This window comes from Myiozetetes cayanensis, unplaced genomic scaffold (genome assembly GCF_022539395.1).
Source record: "Myiozetetes cayanensis isolate MyiCay16 unplaced genomic scaffold, myiCay2020 scf18, whole genome shotgun sequence".
Taxonomy (NCBI): domain Eukaryota; kingdom Metazoa; phylum Chordata; class Aves; order Passeriformes; family Tyrannidae; genus Myiozetetes; species Myiozetetes cayanensis.
In genome coordinates, this window is record NW_026087389.1 from 11,469,221 (window position 1) to 11,488,161 (window position 18,941).

At 39.6% G+C, this 18,941-nt stretch overlaps 1 protein-coding gene across 3 annotated transcripts in view; it reads left to right on the top strand.

The window, feature by feature from the left end:
* The first annotated feature begins 5,799 nt into the window (after nt 1–5,799).
* EEFSEC (eukaryotic elongation factor, selenocysteine-tRNA specific) overlaps nt 5,800–18,941 on the top strand; it is a 121,358-nt gene continuing 108,216 nt past the window's right edge. For 2 of the 3 annotated variants that reach the window (XR_007628663.1, XM_050312825.1), the window contains exon 1: nt 5,811–6,085. Coding sequence is in view for 2 of the 3 variants with exons in the window: in XM_050312825.1 (XP_050168782.1) it covers nt 5,815–6,085 (271 nt within the window). In the remaining variant the exon portion in view is untranslated. Of the gene's footprint in view, nt 6,086–18,941 lie in introns of all 3 variants that reach the window. The other variant, XM_050312826.1, reaches the window with a different exon arrangement.

Below are 18,941 nucleotides of genomic sequence, written 5' to 3' on the forward strand. Positions count from 1 at the left end.
CGGCTCGTTCTTGCCCGCAGGTTTCTTGGCCCTACAGCGACATAAACACCTGCCTTCCGCGAATCCTTGGCGCCAGCTCTTCCCCCGTGCCGGCGCTGAGGGAGCCCCGAGTGTCCCTGTCTCGCCGTGGGGCTGAGGGAGTCTCTCCCCCACAGCCGGGGGACAGGGGGCCAGGAACGTGAGCTTTATCAGAACCTCTGCGGGGTTCAGCTCGCAAAAGTAAGCTGAGGCTTTCCAAGGGTGTTTTCTGAATTTTGATCAACGAATCACAGAATCGTTCATATTGGAAGGGATTTCTGGAGATCACCCAGTCCAAAGCTCCTGCCCGGGGAAGCGTGGTCTCTTACATGCTCAGTGTTGGTCACTAACACTTAACTTCTAGTGTTTGGTGTAACTGCAGAATAATTCTGTTCCATGTGTCCAAAGCCTTCATGTCAGCAGCTGAGGTTGTAAGATACAGCATATGTTCCTCATGAGCTTTGACCTGCTGAAATGGGGACAAGCACTGCAGATTCTCAGCAGGTAGTTTCATGGCCTCACACACGCTGCCCTTGTTTCATCAGGTTGGTGATGCTAAAGCTGGCAGGCTGTTACATCTCCTAATTCTGGTTCAGGGGTAATTCTGCTGAGCCTTTTATGAAGTGTTTAAATGCTTGAGATGGAGATCGCTCCCAGTGAAGTTTTAGATGGGATCTGGGAACCTGCAGTTCCAGTGAGTTCTCATTGTTTTGCAGGTATTGGGATCTCTGTCAGGAAAAAGACAGGGGACTCTTCCCATGGATATATCGTTTTCTACCATTATAAAACTATGGCTGTGCCTGCAATGTTGAAGGCCAAGGGATTATTGTGGTATGAGGCAGGACTGACGTCTGATGCCATCTCGGCTTTCCTGTCCCTGCCAGGGGAATTACAAAAGCAGTCCTGTGACAGCACAAGCTGTGAGAGCAGTTTTAGGGAGGATGGCAGTTATGGTTCAGTTTGCAGAAGCCCAGTAAACCATATAGGGGCTATTCATTCCCTTTTCCTTTAAGAGCTTCCATTAGCTTTGTTATAAATGTAATTTGGCAAAGAAAAGACTTTGTTATTTGTTGCTTTCTTTTTCTGTTAATTGTTCTGTCAGCTTACATTTGCATACTCTATAATTACAATATAATTGCACACATGTGTAGTTCAACACCTTTGTAAGGGTATCCTCTTATACAACTGTTTAGCTAAGAACTTTTGAATCCAACAATCATGAGCTATTCTTTAAATAATTGGAAAAGTGTGTATGCTATTAGACTCTGTACATCCTCTCAGGGTCATATTAGTCACAGACTACAAATGCCTAATGCGTACTGAATGCAGACTTTTCTCTTTGTAAAAGAGCAAATATACAACTTTGATTTCTCCAGTGCATTAAACTGCCGCAAGTGTTGTGGGTAAGTCTGGTCAGAGTTCAAGTTTCTGCCAGTCCTGGAAGAATAATTAGCAAGTCTGGTAAGAGCTCTGAAGGCAGCGATGTTGTTATCAAGGGGTCCAGACTAGCTGTGGCCCTCCTTTTCAAAATGGTTAAAAAAACCATTTCAGTCAACTTAGACTGAAACCTGTCCATGTGGTCCATGTTTTCCTATTTGATGTTCCAGTTAGACCTATTTTTGAGATTATGGCATTTCAAAGTCTATTTAATAATATTTGCTTAATTATGTTTTTGTGAAATTCAGTATTTAGGAATGTAGATGGCAGGAATCAAGAATTGCTGTTAATCTTCAATGAAACTTAGAGGAAGGAGATAAATATTCCATGTCTGTAGAAATCAGATATGCTACGTGAGGTTCTTAACTTTAGAAATAATAATTCAATTAGAGATTTTTTCCTGATAAAAGTGGGTAACAAACAGAGTGTTAATTGTTTGTCTACAGCAATATGACATCTCAAAAGCAGAATTTAGAGCCTAAAACATCTGTCTGGTAGTGCCCATGGCTGTTCAGTAAATAAAATCTGCTGCCACAATGAAGGTACAATTTTAGTATTGACCTGCAGAAAATATTATTAAAGTTATTTGGATTTGTGTTTATAATAGAAGAGGATACTTCAATATAAAAAAGAACAGTGAACAATTGTTTGCTTGATAGATGTGAGGCTGGTTTCTCCCTCTCATTTCCTCATGAGTATTAATCAACAGGGTTTGCAGTCATCCATAAGCTGTGCCAGGTTTGGCATTGCTCATTGTATTGATTGTTTTACTCATTCCATATGTTTTTGGAGCATTGTCCTGAAATTGCAGCTTAAGAGGGGCAAAAGAGGACATTTGGGTGAGGAAAAATAAACAGTAACCCTGTAGACCACACAGGATTAATTGTTTATTCCCCAGAAAGAGCTGAGCACAAGTGGAACTACTGGAAAGTTTAGAACTGAACTTCAGTAGCGTAAATGATCTTTTAAAATTGGTGTCTCGTGTTGTGGTGCCTCAGTATGAGGAAATATTGAGCCTCAATTTTTACATGATTTCTCTGACTTTGAATAGTTAACATATTAGTGGGGGAGGATAAAATCATTTCATTGCAAAGCATGAGTCTTCTTTCTCCTTTGTCCGTGCCACTAGGTGGAACACAAGTAGGTTGTGCGACCATTCTGCCCAGCTCATGTTATAGATGCCTTGAGTATAATTTAATATTTCACTAGCCAGCTAACCAGAAAAAATAATACCTGTCACTAAGAGTCTGAACTGTTATTCCCCAGGTTTAATCAACTCATTTTACCAACGTTTCTTTTGCCCCTGGTTTGAGGTCTCCTATTTGGCACAGACGTCATGCGATACCCGATGTGGGAGCTGGAGACTTGAGAGCTGTTTTCCTAGACTAAATGTTTGAGGTTACAGGACGTGGCCTAGTTTCACATAAGCTTTCAAATTTCAGTGGGACATGCTGAATCCTGAAACTGTCAAATAGTGTATTATTTTTGGAGTGAGAGAGAGTACGTGTGTGTGAGTGTGTGAATGACCTTTACATTTTTACCCTATCCCAAAAGTCTGACTTCCTGCCCTTTCTCCCACGAGTCCATAAACTTTAGCCATTAAAATGAACACTTTTTAAGGAAGAAATTCAGTGTAGGAGAGAACAACTGGAAAGGGGAATGATGTATTAAGGGGAAAATAAGGCATATATCTAAATGCTACAGACTTTGTGGAAGATATAGAAAAATCTGGAGAATTTAGGATTCTTTCATTTTTGCCAGGTTCCCTTCTCCATCTTAGTAATATCAAGACCTCTGTGTGTGGGTGTGTGGGGGAAGTGATGAGGGGGTGAGGGGTATGTTCTATTTTGTTTCCCACAGAAAAGCTGATTTTTTTGCTACTTTTCAAAGCAAGAGGAGTGATGAATCTTACCTAATGCCACATCTTACTTCCCAAATTTGTAACTAATTTCAAAACTTTGTAAGCTCACAGAATGGACCTCTCTAAATACTGAATAAAAGTGCTTATGTCTCTATCGGATTTCTCCTCCTTGATATTGGTAAGTTATTAATTTCACAGATACAATGTGCACTCTGATATTTTTTCGAATGATATGTGGCAAAATCAGATCCAAGACTCTAAAATCCTGGAGATTCTGAGTGGTAACAACAAAGCTGTAGGCACTGGCTTTTCTCTTTCCCTCTGCACAAGAACAACTGGCTCATCTATCTAGGCAGTTGCAAATCTCTTCTGTCTAAAGGAAGAAAGCACTTTTCTACCTGACACCTCTCCTCCTTGGACATCACTCACGAGTAAAAGTGCCACTATTTTAATGTGAGCAGTGGAATTAAATCCAGCAGCTCTTTGTTTCACTGCTAGGTTGGCAGACCAAAACAGACCACACCTGAGCTGCCTGTAGCCTCTTGCATTGTGAGACACTGAAATGGGACCTCCTTGACCTCATTGCCAGTTTTCTCAAGAGCTGTAGAGACTTTTAGGCCTTTCTACTTTGTCAAAGCTTGTTGAAAATGGTAGTTATTTTAGATGGTTTGGGAGGACTTCTGGATAATGCTTCCTCTGGGTAGGAATCAGACTTTTTCCCACCTCTTCTTTCTGAACTCATCTAACAATGCTAAAAAAAGGAGTAAATGGTAGGTAATATGATACAGGGATATCTTTGTGGATTATAACTATGGGAATTGATGTAAACTTTCCCTTCCCTTTGGAAATACTTATCGATATAACACATCGAGATGTTCAGCACAATGAAGTGTATATGAGCCTTATGATTTAACAGGAAACTATTCAAAGGCTGGGAACTTGCTCTGAAAAGTGACATTATGCTTAATTTGGCTCCCAAGACAGAGCTCTCATCAAGCTGAACTATTCTACTCAAGACGCCGATTAGCCAGGCTAACTCAGTGCATTGCAGTATTCCTTGTGAATTCATGCCTTTCCTTTAGGGAGACAGTTGTCTCTCAAATAGCACTGAGTACTAGGAAGGAAAACTGTTCCCCCTCCTTTTCACTGAATCATTGGTTCTGTCAGGTTGACTTTCAAGTGTTTTCAAAGGAGGAATAATTTGTATCCAGCTTTAAAACAAACTCTTTCATATTGGAAGTGTTTTTATATAAAGCAGCTTTCTTTTTAAGGAAAAAAAGCCTGGGGTTTGCAGTCAAAGCCCAAAAACTAAATCCATGATGTTGACAGTAGCCTTAGGCAAGTAATTTTACACTTCTCATTCATTAGTTATTCAGATGTGAATGCTAATACTATTAGCAATACATATTATTGCATAGGGTGAGCAGAAAAGCAACAGCACTGCTCTCAAAGAAAACAAAACATAGAATATAGTGCAAGTCTGGTCTGCTTTGACACCTGTGGGAAGTCCATAACACAGTATTGGCTTCTTGGCTTGTAAACAGCTGTTACCATTCGAAGTGCTACTTTGGGCTGCTTAGTAGTCACTACTGAAATGCTGAGCACATGTGTTAAGCTTTATCCTGTAATGCATTTGGCCCCGTGTGCTTCCCAGGTTATCAGCAAAGCCAAGTGACTTAAATCAGTGAAGTGAGCTCCTGCTCTTAGCCTCTGAGCCGCTCTCAGGCCTCTCCAATGCTCATCTACCTGCTGTGTTTTGTTTGGGTGGTTACTGTTGGTTTGCAGGAGAGCTGTGAATAATCTTGGTGATTCTTTATCCATTAAAGGTGTGATTTTTAGGTAGCATCTTACCCAACATAAATATACTTTTTTTAAACAGGAAAGTGACTTACACAAGGCTAGAGTCTATTAAGCATAAGGAGAGCAAATGATCCAAAGGTGACCGACTTGCTTTTTCACGCGAGTTTTCCATACGACTTTGAAAGCAAACTTGGTCACCGTAATTCCAGCAGCACCAGGATGGGGTGCCCATGGGGGCAGAGTGAAGGGTGCGATGTAGCAGCAAGCACGGGCTGAGCTGAGGAGCCCTACAGCGACTCATCAGCGTGGGCGAGAGAAGAGCCAAGTGGGAATGCCCCAGGGCAGGGGTGGTGACAGAGACGCTCTCCCAGGGCTGTCGCTCCCTCCTGCTGCCATCGGGCCGGGCACACACCTGTGGAAGAGCCCAGCTGTTGGGCGTGTGGCCATCAGAGTCACCTGCTTAAATCGCCTCTGCCGGGATGGGGCGCCTGGCGGGGGCGGTGTGTGGGCAGCGGGGGGCTGCGAGCGGCTGCTTGCCGGGGCCGGCGGGCTTCCATCCCCGCGGTGGCCGCGCTGGGTTTGCCCGACCCTCGCCCCTCTGGCTCACCCTCCGCCCGGCCCGGCACGGAACGGCGGCGGCGGGCGCCGCGTTGCCGCAGGGGCGCTGTGGGGACGGACCGTGCGGGCTGAGCGGCGCCATGGCCGGCCGTGCGCTGAACGTGAACGTGGGGGTGCTGGGGCACATCGACAGCGGCAAGACGGCGCTGGCCAGGGCGCTCAGCACCACCGGCTCCACCGCCGCCTTCGACCGCGCCCCGCAGAGCCGCGCCCGGGGCATCACGCTGGACCTGGGCTTCTCCTGCCTGCGCACCGCGCTGCCGCCGCAGCTGGGCCCGGGGCCCGGGGAGCTGCAGTTCACGCTGGTCGACTGCCCCGGGCACGCCTCCCTCATCCGCACCATCATCGGCGGTAAGGGGGGCGCGGGGGCAGCTCGGCTGGTGCGGGTCGGGGTTTCCCCGAGGGCAGGCGGGGGTGGGCGGAGTACCGGGTTTTTCTCGGTGACCCTGCTTCATAGCTGCCCCTCGAATAAAGTGCCAGCGCTCACAGGAAAGCGGTTTCCAAATTAGAGTTCTTGGGGTGCGCTGTGAACGCTCAGGCCTGCTCAAGCTCCTTACGCTTACTGGGATAAAAAGTTTTCTTTATTGCGGATGGAGACCTGATTAATGGCATATTACAGACCTATTAAGTTCTTTTTTCTCACTTTTAAAGATTGTCGGAGTTTGCTATTGCAAAGAGAGCTGTGCTGGTACTTGGTGGGACATCCCCGTGCTGAACTTTTGTCTTGGAGGGACCAGGGAGTTCTCATATGATAATCTTAGGTTTAAAAATAATTTTGTGGATTTTGGTAGCTTTTCAGTTTAGTCTTGGTAGATGATACCGGAAGGTTAATCTGGTTTGCGTTGCAACCTATTCTGAATTAGTTCACCTCGTTTTATTTCCCCTCTCCTTTTCTTCTAAAGAGAGCTAAGAGATGGTTGGTGCTTGATTAAGGATGTGAGTGGAGTTGCAGCTGTAGGCTGCTTAAAGTAGTCACGGGTTGATAAACTGCAACTTTAAACTTTAAACTCAATCTGCAAGTTCCGTTCCTATGCGTTTCCTCTGCCAGTCTCTCTTTAGTGTCAGCTAGGTGGTAGATTTGCAATAGAATATGTTTTTTCTTGGCCAGACTAAGGTTCAGACTGAGTTACTTCTCATGATGAATGAATTTAATCCCCTTTTGAGCAGATGTGTTATTTATAAATTGCGGTAGTAGTAATTGCATCGTGTTTGCACTTCTTTGGGATAAATATTTACTTATATGTCCATTTCACCGGCCGTCCAATGCCCTTCACGTGTTTCGGAGGTGCAGGGGAGGAGCAGCCGGGTGCTAAATTCCAGAAACTTGTGGTCTTTTAGTCGTCTTTGGTACTTGACAACCCACTAGCGTTCTTCAGTAATTGTAAGCACCTGATTATCTTCTCAAGAACAAAGTTTATTTTGGCAAACGTTTCTTGGATGTACTCAAGAGTGACTTCTAGTCAGACATTCCTTTCTGCCAGAAACAACTAATCTGAGTGGTGTAAACTTTCTCATGAAGAGGACATGGGAAAACTTAGAAAACTGCCTTAACCATTTGTTGTTGTTGGGGTGGGATTTGTTTGTTTGTTTGTTTTTTTATATATACCTTTAACACTTATTTGGGGTGATTGTTTAATACACAGATGTCTTGTTGCTTCCTGTTATTTTTATGAGCATCTTCGAAGTATTTAGTCACAGCTCTCCACACTGGCTGAACAGGTTATTCAGATTTCCTTATCAATAGACCATGCAGGCAGAAGGAAAGATGTGGACTAGACTAGATGACTTGATGAAGTTTTCTTCCTAGCAGAAATGGTTCTTTACAGGGGTCAGTTCAGACACAATAAGCACATCAAACTCATTTAGTTACAGTTATACCACATTACGTATATTTGTTAAAACATTTGATTAGTGTGACTTACTGCAATTCTGTGTATTAAGAAAGGGTTGTGGGAAAATGTTGTGTTAATAGTGAGAAGGGTTAAAAGACTTCAGTTTTCTGCTTGACGACATATATCTTGATGGTGCATGCCACCCCTGCCCCCTTTTCTTTTTTCCTACCAGGTTTGAAGGGTGAGACCTTGATAAAACCTGATTTGTGCCAATGGGACTACTTAGGTGCTTACAGGTTTAGCATGTTTTGGTGAAACTCAAACTGAAGTATAGCGTGTCTTGTGTAACAGGATACATTCTTTGGTGTTTGAGTATTTCAATATTGCCAGCTTTTTCACCACTTCAGAAATGATACTTGAAAAATTTAGGTTATTTTCATCTACATCCTTGCCCTTGAGCATTAAGGGTTCAGTCTTCCAAACAGTTTGTCTGCAACATTCCAAGTAGGAACTCCACTACTTTTTTCTTTTTGATAGAATCTGTGATTTTCCTGTTACTACACGTTTTCTCTCTCTATGGTTTTAAAATAAAAAGTGCAAAGTACTTTTATCTTCCTGTGTTTATTCTGCATCTCAGATTTCTCATACCTTTTTAAAATCCTGCTTTTATGATATCAAGTCCTGTGGTAGCTGTATATGTATATTAACCTACAGGAAAACTAAAGATAGGATGGCTGTGGGCAAGGGAGCTGGGTGTGAGAGTTCATGCTATGCCAGGCAGTGCTTGACTTTGTGAGTACGTGTCACAGTCACTCACAAGATGCTTATTTAGACACAATACCTTAGGATTAAATGAATGCAGAATATTTGAGCAGTAACCAAATAGAATGGAAAATGGAACTCGTATTTCATTCTGTGTGGCTACATTTTTCTTACGAAGCTTGTCCTTGAAAACAAAACATATCAAATGTTAAATCAAAAGTTTGGTTTTTTATTTTTTTTTAACCTGCATGCTGGGAATTGGAAATGTTGCAGACATTCCACCCAAGATGCTTTCTTAAAGTTTTAGCTGGAAGGTGATAGTCAAGGTTGGAATGGAATAAATAATAGTCACTTGATGTACTACATCATGCCTTTCACCAAGCTGGTTTATATTCTTCAACATCAGGCTCTTGTGTGTCTGTGGCAGGAAGGTATTGAGCTATTGTTGGTAGCTGTATGGCTTGAACTGTTTTGTATTTCTTTTTGTCTTAAACAAGAAGAACGGAACTCTTTATTTAAAATAAAAAACTCTTTATGTAAAATAATTTCAGACATTTCCTGTGCTTTAGGAGCCTCTTGTCTCAAGCAGTGCAACAAATACAGCATTTATAGCCATTTGAGACTTGCTAAGCAGAGAAAACAAGTCTCAATAAAATAATTTTAAGTGTCAGTTCTTAGCTTGTCATGACCAGTAAGAAGAACCCACATCAGCCTTACACTCGCTTTCTGCACTGAAGAAATGACTGCAAGAGGCAATACTGTTATTTTTCTTCTGTTGTGGTAGATATTTAGGGTGGTATTTTTGGTAAAATTTCACGCTGTGGTGGGGTAGTTTCTGTCACGGTGTTATCAGGTTTTTAAGTGTCTGTTCTTTTGTTGAAGTTCAGCTCCTGACCTTCCACAAAGGTGACGTTCATGTTGTCCAAGTAAAATAAGAGTTGCTTTTATATTTGTTTGTTGCAGACCTGTGCATCCAGTAGGGTCTGGAATGGTTTCTGAAATGAGTTCAGCAGGAAGGGGTGCCTGCAGAGAGGTTATACAAGTTAATCTGCCAGGAGAAATTCAATCCCCATATTTCATTTTAAGACCACTTTGCGTAGCAAAGTAGTTTAACCAGTAGCAGATTTTTTACTTGCTGATGGTTAATTTCATGCCCTACAAAGGGTCAGCACACTAATACAGAAGAACATGATTACCTCATCCCAGCTTCCCCCACACAGGCAGCGAAAGGATAGCGCAGTGTTTGTTTTAGGTGAGCTGTTGTCAGATGCCCTTTATCTGTTTGATTTTGAGATGGCTCCTCAAAAGAAATTCTAAAACAGAAAATTGTCTTTTTTTTTTCTCCTCCCTATGAAGTTCAAAGGACAGAGTATCCTTATAGGGTTTTAATTGGAAAGCTACTGCTTGACCCTGGTTGTCTAAACCTGGGGTGTGGGGAATTCTGACGAACTTGTAGTTTTGTAATCCTTATGCCTCTCTGAACCTTTGACCTTTTTACTTTATAACTAGAGCTTCATTGTCACCATTTGTCCATGCAGTTCCTTTCAAAGAAAACTGCCTTGCAAGTATCTGTTTCCACTTTGCTGCTGTGTTCTGCTAAGGAAGGGTATTAATTCATACCTGATACATTGGAGGGGCCAGGACTTTTGAACTTACACAAGAGCTTGGGGAGGGGGAAATGAGCATAGCAAAAGCATGTCTTGCTGATGCAAATGAGTACAATGAAAACAGGCTTGGGAGATCAAGGGAAATGTGGTCTTGCTGCCAGCATTCAAATTCAGTCAGATGCAGATTATTTGTAAGATTAACATATCACAAAAAACTCCCCACCTTTTATCACAGATTAGTTGTTTTGCTGAGTTTGTTGTAAGCTTTTAAGAGGATTTATAAACTCGGGGTTACCTTTGCATTACTGCAATGAAAACACACTTCTGTCCATGTGAGCTTTTGTTTGTTGAGACCTGTGTGAAGATGTGACAGTTAATGTTTTTTCATTCTAGGTGAGTGAGCAAGTAGAGTTTTATAGTTGTAGATGTATATATGGATGACTTGCTGTGGAGTGCACGTGCTGAATGAAGGAAAACCTCTTCTGTGGAGGAAAGAGTGTCTTGTGTTGCTTAGTGGATACCATTCTGGTCAGAGAGAAGTCACTGGGGAGTCTTGGGAACTTTGGCTATCAGCTTGAAGTGAGAATAACACAATAATGAACCTTGTTAAGGTGAAAAAGTATTAAGATACAACTCTTGTGTTGTGTAATTCATATCCATGAGCCTTGTTGTAGCGGTTGATGTCGTGGAAGTACTCTTGGGCGAAGAGAGTTCAATTAGCACTAGTGTGAATGTTTCCTAAATGCTATTAGACTCTTTAGGTTCATGGTGCTTGTAAATTGCTGATATTGCTTTGTATTAAAAATGCAAATAAACTTTATTTCTGCAAATGAAAACACTTCTCTTGAAATTGAAAGAGTGTCTTTTTTAATTCACCTCAATTTGGCTGGTGCCAGATACTTGTCTGGAAAAAATAAGGCGGTATTTTTATTGACATTTTAAAATGAAAACCACTTTTTTAATTAAGGAGCTATGCATGAAGAAAAATTAACTGGTATAAAAATTTTGTTGGTCTGGAATGCCCCTCTCCCCAACCCCCGAAGTGGAACTTTGTCTCCTCGATGTTGCAGTGCACAAGAGGGCAGTGTTTGCTTACAATGTAGGATCTTAGTGATAAGTACTGGGGGTAATAGGTCAACGTGGGTGGAGTGACCTTACTGTGAATCGAAACAGAATTAAGTAGAAGATTTGGAACACAACTGTGGCTTAATTTTCTCATTCTTAAAGAAAACATCCTCTGTGTTTAAAGGAAGGTTAGTTTTTTTTCATCTATAATTGGGATAGTGCTTTTTATCCCTGAAGCAATAAAAACTTACGGGGTGTTGTCTTACACATGACATAAGACACAGGTAACACAGGTGAGACAAAACAACTGCTTTGATATGGGAACCATGAAATTTAATGTACACAGTTCTTTTATTTACTTTCCCATGTTGTTTAATAACTGGGCTAAAGCAAGCTAGTTCTACTAAATCTATACTGAACCACTTCTATGTCATATCAGGGTTTGTTGTGTGAGATTGGGTAGAATGAAACTTGGAGTGTGTGTGTGGCAGGGTATTTTAAAACAGTGGTCTTGTGGAATTTTTGGCTATATCTGTGCCATAACTCTAATGGATTTAGCTTTCCGTGCGTTGCTCCTCATCTGTGTGTTTTTGAGTGATGTGACAGCCTACTTGGCTGCTACTATTTATGTTCTATGCTTTTCTCTGCTATTTTGACGTGAAGCTGACTTACTTGTTAAAGTTACACATGTTCAGCAAGTTCCTAAACTGTACATCAACTCTTAAGTAATATTAGAGGACCAAGTAGGATGAGTCCTCTGTTCCTTTTATGGATTGAAAAGTTTACACGGAGCAAGAGAGCCGTCATCTCCTGACATCAAAAGTTGTAGTGAATAATCAATTTCTCTTCTGCCTCTTGTTAGAATCCTGTCAGAAATGTATCGTTTTCTGTATTCAATTTAAAAAAAAAGTTGTGTATTTCTTGTTCAGAAGACCTGATTTATAATTGAATTTTAATCTTAAGTGTAGATTTTTAACCAGGAGTGGCTTTATTGAACCTTGTTTGAATGTTAAATTATCCCTTACTAGGGCAATTTTTCTACAAAGCCTCTTGAGTGGTTGTGTTTGCTTGTATACAACAAAATTGTGCTAATTCACACTTGATTATTTGACAAAAAACATGACAGTTTCTCAAGAAAACATAATAACCAAGTGCTGTAATGGTGCTGTTTAAGTCTGTTTGATCACTTTTCCTGTTGATTTAAAAACAGAATTTCTTTGTTCCATCATACTGTGTGCAAGCATTCATCAAATAACCACGTGCCCTTTCATTTCACTTTTGCTTCATGTTTCTCCTTGCTGAAAAATTGTTTTTTAAGCTGTTTTGGAAGAATGGGAAAGCATAATCAGTCAATTAAAAGCTTATCAATTTTTAGATGTTTTTAAATATTAGCTATTGTAGTGATGTCTTATAAATAACTGCATAAAAATTAGAATAGCTTACCATAAAATATGAAGCATGTTTATAGTTAAAATTACCCTTGTCAAAATAAATTTAAAGCACCTTTTTCAAAGTAGCATTTTTACTGATGATGGATATGTTTGCTTGCTGAATAGTCCATTTTAGCAATTCAGTGGTCTGCTAATCCACCAGCTGGCTTTATAAGGATCTAATATATTTGTTCTGCATCTTGGTTTAAAAGTTGTTTTCAATTAGTAGATGCTAGATATAAGTTGAATGATACATTGCTTATGTATAAACCCATTTTTAATAGCTAGTTTAGCTTGATGGAGCCATGAACTGAGCTTCCTTAATGTATTTCTCAGTGGTTGGTTTTTTGTTTTTTTTTTTTGTACTAGAAATAGGTTCTTGGATGACTACTGTAAAGTACTGTTTATAAAAACCTCTAGAAACACAAAATGCAGAAGGAAAAATTTAGGTTATAGTTGTAAAGCAGATGTGCAACAGATCTTGTAGCTAAGTGAGCAAACCAAACCCTTACACTGTCATTGCTAAAGTCTGTTAAATGGAATAAAAAGTTGTTTCTCTGTGTGGCAGTGAGTTGTTTTCTGTCTGGGAACCCTAAGGTTGGCCTGGCAAGCTGAAGAGCAAGGGCAGATATTCTGTGGTGGTAATTTTCAGCTGGATTCTTGAACACATTGTGCTCTGTGGGTCACAGCTCATAAGGGAGCAAAATTGGGTGAGAATTCCAGGAAAGAAAGGCTTGAACAGCTCGTAGGATAGCTGTGACTGCAGAGATCCTGTGAAAATGTATTCTCTGTGCTATCTGTAAAATTCAGATTAAATAGCTATTGTGAAGTGCTTCCTTTAAACTGTTTGCTTCCAAAAAGTGTTGCAGGCTTAGTAAATACCAATAATTCTTATTTCCCATCTTCTTATCAGTTATTCTACCAAAATGTTCTTATGCAGTCTATCTGATCTTTTCAAGTGAACATGAAATGGTTAGTGTTGACTTCCAAATTGAATTACAATCTCTGTTTCAAACTTAAACTGATTAATTCTACATTAAATTGAAATTATCAGCAATACTGGCACTAGGGGTGGTTGTGAGAAGACAAACAAATATATGGGTGTATATATATATGTATATATGTTTAATGTAACAACAGAATGAGTTGGTGAATAGCAAAAGGAAATGGAATAGCAAAGGTAGCTTAAATAAAAATGAATAAATTGTATTCAAGAGCATTATGGTGGTAAACGATGATAAGGGAGAATAAAAATCAGCATTTGATTTGAGGTTTGTAGAAGTTGATCTGGGTAAGAATCCAGGTCCCTCACCCCAAGTTTCAGAGAAGAGATGATACATTTGGGCTTACAGTTTTGTTGAGAGACTCCTTTTTCTTTTACTTCAGATCACAGAAGGATCATGAAGACTGTTTTGTCCACTGCAGATCTGCTTTTTTGCAGTACTGGAAAATTGAATTTAATGCAATCACCTGTAGCACTTTCTTGTCTTCTCTGCTAAAGTTTTCCTTTGTTTTGTATGTTAGTTGGGATGCAACATATGATTGGCCTATGAGAAGAGCTGGTACCCCTGGATGTCAGGAGCTCTTTTGCATTGTCAAACTTTGCCTCAGTTTTTGCAGCCAAGTTTTACGTGTCTTATTTCCGTTAAATGCATTGTAGAGAAGGTGAGCATCTTTCAGATGTGATTCCTGTGTATGTAGAATTTGAAATGGTCTTTGAGAACATGTTGAGTTAAGAAAAGCTATAGAAATGTTTGAGAATTGTTGATAGAACTGTCCAATTATATTAACAAGGATGGGCGTGGGAAATGTCTTTTGTCATAGATGCTTATCCATGCTTAGATCTACTTTTCTAATATTAAAGACTACCCTTCCAGCAGTGTTGCTTTTGGGAAGAAAGTTTTCCAAAGCATGCAAAAACTGCATTTCAGAGACAGAGAAACAAAATTGTAGCTGTTTTTTTTTTAGGTTTTCTTTTTTCTTTTTTGTTTTTTTTTTTTTGGAATCAAGAAGAGGGGGAGGGAAAATGGTTTCCTTGTATTTGACCGTGCTGTTGGATGGAAGACAAAGCTCGGTCTCTCTTGCTGACTAATGTCATCATCAAGGCATTTTTTTCTCCCACAGAGCAATTTTGTCTCCGCTGAGACCCCCACAGCCATTGGCAAGACCATGGCCTGAGATTAAATCTCATGCTTGGGTGAAATTCTAATGACTGTAATTGTTTCCTCTTTTTAAGTCTGTGGTCCCCTCATCAAAGAGTGGTGCGGAAATTATGCGTTTATGCTGTAAAAAGAGAGGTCATGATTACCTGAGCCTGTGGTTGACTTCAGGGGATTCTGTGTCGTGCTCTGGCAGTGGTTATCCACGCTGACATTTTGGTGTGTGAAATGATTTAAAGTGTGGCTTAGAGCACATGTGCAAAGTCCTGGTGTGATGTGGCTTGGTCCTTGCTGGGGTTGTGCTGCTCTCCTTGGGCAGCAGCTCTTGGGTGTTGGGCATCTGCTGGAATAGGAGAGAAGGAGAAGTAGTAAATGTGGGTCGAAGTAGATTTCTGGGAATGATCTACTTCAAGGGTTAACTCCTAACCTAGTGCAGCCATGAAATAGTGCTGGACTTGTCTCACCCAAATTGTAAAAGGCTTGGGAACCATCAGTAAGTGTTACTGTTGACCCTCATAGCTCAGAGTTTATTGAAGGTGTTCAGCATCTTGAAGGGCTGTGCCAGTGTGGTAGTGCTGGCTGTGCAGGAACTGAACATAAGCATGCCTGTGAATGTGGGTATGGAAAACACTACAGGCAGTTTTTATAGAGGTTGATTGCCCAGTCCTGCAAAACTGGAATAAAGGTGTGCGTCAGTTTTGCTTCAGAGAAGTACTTTGTGCTGTTTGTCTTTATTGTGCTGTTCTGTATGTACACAACTTTGAGATGTGCTGTCCCCTAACTTCTTTGAAGATTTATGAAAAAATCATGTACTGGGCATTAAGTACAAAACATTGAGTTTGTACTCTAATTTATGAAACATCTTTTAAAGACATCAGAACAACTGAGTAAGAGACATTTCATCAGAGAATAAGGAAAATGGTTCAAATTCTACTTAATTTTACGTGTCTAGGCTGCACTAAGAGACTAAGGAAACTCCAAAAAATTGTCATTCTTAAAAGCATTCAACACTGGAATCCTTCCCCAATTTCAGTGAGATGATGAGTATGTTCTTTCACCATGTGTCCCCAAATGTGTTTTCTTTTTTTTGTTTGTTTGTTTTGAAGCTTTATTTACTGTATGAAATAGTTGATTATTTTAGTAATGTCCAGCACCGCTTTTGTGGGGTTTAATGTTTTCTTTGTTGTATTTTAAAGCCAAACAAATCAAAGTGAAGGTAAATTTAACTGTCATTTCTTCACTTACTCTGCACCAAGAAACCAGTGAGTCCTTAACTTATTATGTAAAAGATTACTGGTTCTTTTTAGACTTGTAATCAAATTGATGCAGTGGTTGGAAGTTATTTGGTTACTGTACTTGTTTCTTGTCCCTTTGCATTGTAAAGATCTTTATTTTTGTCCCATTCAGAAAAAGGTAGAGCGTGGCTAGGAAAACAGTAGATCACATAAAAAATGATGTCAGGTTTATGGAATTTTTTTGCTGTATCCTTACATATAATTGAGTCAATCCTAGGTAAAACCAAAATTGACTATTGTGAAATTTAAATCAGTTGACAGTATCCTTTTGAACCTTATGAGTACTGTTTTAAATTTCTTTATAGTAACTTATGAGCTCATATAAGAACAATTGGAACAAAATAATTTCAAACATCCTTGTAACTAAGCTATCTAATATGTATTTTAGTAGCATATGATAGTTTCACTTTTTTTATTGCAGAGCTAACAACTTTGTAGAATCTCAAGTGCAACTGTATTTACTGGTTTTATTAGATACCGAAAATTTTCAGGATGCCAGGATGACATCATCAAAATGCACTCATTTTGGAGATGTTGTTATTCTATTTAGAAGCTATTATACTTTCTGTGAAAGATTTGTACTTTTGTTCCAGTTCCCTGTTTGATCAGAAGTGGAATAAATAAGGTCTGTGAATGAGAAATGTGTTTCTGCTAAGAGGATACTAGAGTGGAGTCTGTTCTCTAACAATAATAAATTCATTTAGGGGTCAGAAGACAGTTTAAATGTGATAAAAGCAGGCAAGTTGAGCTCAGCTGAAGCAGCTCGTGTGAGAACTTGTCATAAACTGCAAAGTTGTGTGGGTAACAGTCACTGAAATACTGGATGCTCAGGCACTAGTTTGTAGGTGGCAAACATGACTTTGTAGGAGGTCAGCAAAATAACCCATCAAACTAGTTTTTCAAAATTAAATATATTCTGGAAATTGTGGCTTTCTGCTAAGTGGTAATGATCATTGCAAAGTATTTTAAATACCTGAATTGTAATCTCTCTTTCTGTTACCTTTAAGCAACCAAAAAAAATGAGCTCTAATCACTCAGGCTGTATTCTTTCTTCGTGAGTTCAGCATTTCATTAAGCAGTGATTAGTACTCTGCAATTATGCATTCATTTATCTTAGTGATGCATTTACAGTTAGAGATAGTGTTGGTTTATTGAATTTGGCTGATCCCTAGCAATTTCAGCATATTTTTTCCTGCCGTGTTATAACATGCAAGAAAGCATTAGAGAGGGGTTCATAGCCTTGGCATTGTTTTAAATGATGATCTTATCTGATTTTTATGGAAAAAAAAAAAGACGTTTGTTTTGGGGTTTTTTGTTTATTTGGTTGGGGTTTTCCCCCCCACACTAGGAACTTCCAGAAATTCCATTCTGAAGTCCATCTGTAAAGGCTTTGCCTTTGTCTGTTGGACATCCATGGCTCATGGTGTGCCTCTTTCAGGTGCAGAGTAATAAGCGGTGTAGGAGGGCTGCTCTTGAAGCTTGTAGTTGGAATAGGTTTTTCCCTATGTTTATAAGCTGGTGGTTCCAAAATGAATTAAAAAAAAAAAATCTTATTTACTTAAGGAATATCAGGGAAGAAGAGGAGGAACAACGTAGTGGGAAATGGGGTTGAAAACCAATTTCTTGATGTTTATATGGTGTCTTTTGCAGTCTGAGTTAGAGGGAGGAGGAAAGAATCTCAATACTACTAAAAACTGCCCTTGTTTTTGTTGTGTTATAACTGGATAAGGATTGAGTTTGAGTGGGCACAGTTGGAGTGTGAGGTACAATGGTTTGTGGTGGGGGAGTTGGGTCGCTGATAACCCACCTTTGCTTCACTTCTGTTCATTTCATATTTTCTGTTTCTGTGTTTTAAAATTATCTAGTCAGTTTGCCTCCAGATTTAACAGTATCTGAGCTTGAGTTCTAGTTTATTAACAGAACTGCAGGGAAAGAGGCTTCTCTGCCTGCCCAGTACTGCTGCAGAGAGAAGAGGTTGTTGCTACTCTTGAGACTGAAAACTTATGTACTCAGATGTTGTGATTCAGTTTTCCATGGACCAACAGAATCTAGCTCTTGGGGAGAGGCAAAATCTTCTTTGTACACTGAACTCTTATTGTTTGAGTAACAACACTGGGTATGTTTCAAACAATGTGATTACAAATGAGAACTATTTAAATTTTTTTTTCCCTTGTGATGTTTCAGATTCTCCTCCCAACCCCAATGTGTACCTTGCTTAACAGGACACTAGAGGAAAAAAACCACATGTAAATGGATGCTACTATTACTTTATTAAGGGGGAAAAGAATTAAATATCCATTTATATGATTTTTATTTGATGGGGTTTTTTTTGCTTCTGTCATTAAGTACTATTTCATTTTCTGTACCTACATTACTTACCTTTTTTCCTCTTCATACACTTTATTTCAATGTTACATTTTTACCAAACGGCAAGATAATTTTTTCCTCAAAAGCAAATTAACTGTGACATTTTAAACATAATTTATAAAAATAATTTCTTGGAAGTACTTTAAGGAAATCCTTTACCAAAATTTAATTTACGTCTATAGTAAATTGGCAGTAAGAATATACTTAATAAAGTTCCATTGTACTTCTCTTCCGTTATTATTGTATGATTCTTCAACAGCAGTTGTCTCCATCGTTTGATGCGAAGACTGAAGTGCCCAGATAACAAATGAAGTATATTTACTTAAGTTCATTTGAAATTAAATTCTCATTCTGAGTTTTCCATCCCTTGTGCTGTAATTCTGGTTCTTACTGTCAGGAAGTTCAATTTAGAATCTATTGTGCTCTCTGAAACTAGAAGATGTGAATGGGAAACAAGACCTAACAAAATGTGAGAAGCAGTAATTAAAAATATAAAAAAAGGCTCCTATGAGGCAAAAGCATCTAAGAATGGGTTTTGTGAAAGAGAGAAGTGTATATTCTTTAGATGTTCTTTGTATACTTGATATACTTTTGATCCCATTTTGTGTTCTTGCTTAGGAATTTCTTAGTTATGGAGGTTGGATTAGCAGATGCAGATGATTTTGGACTTCTGGGCACTTCTTTTCTAGA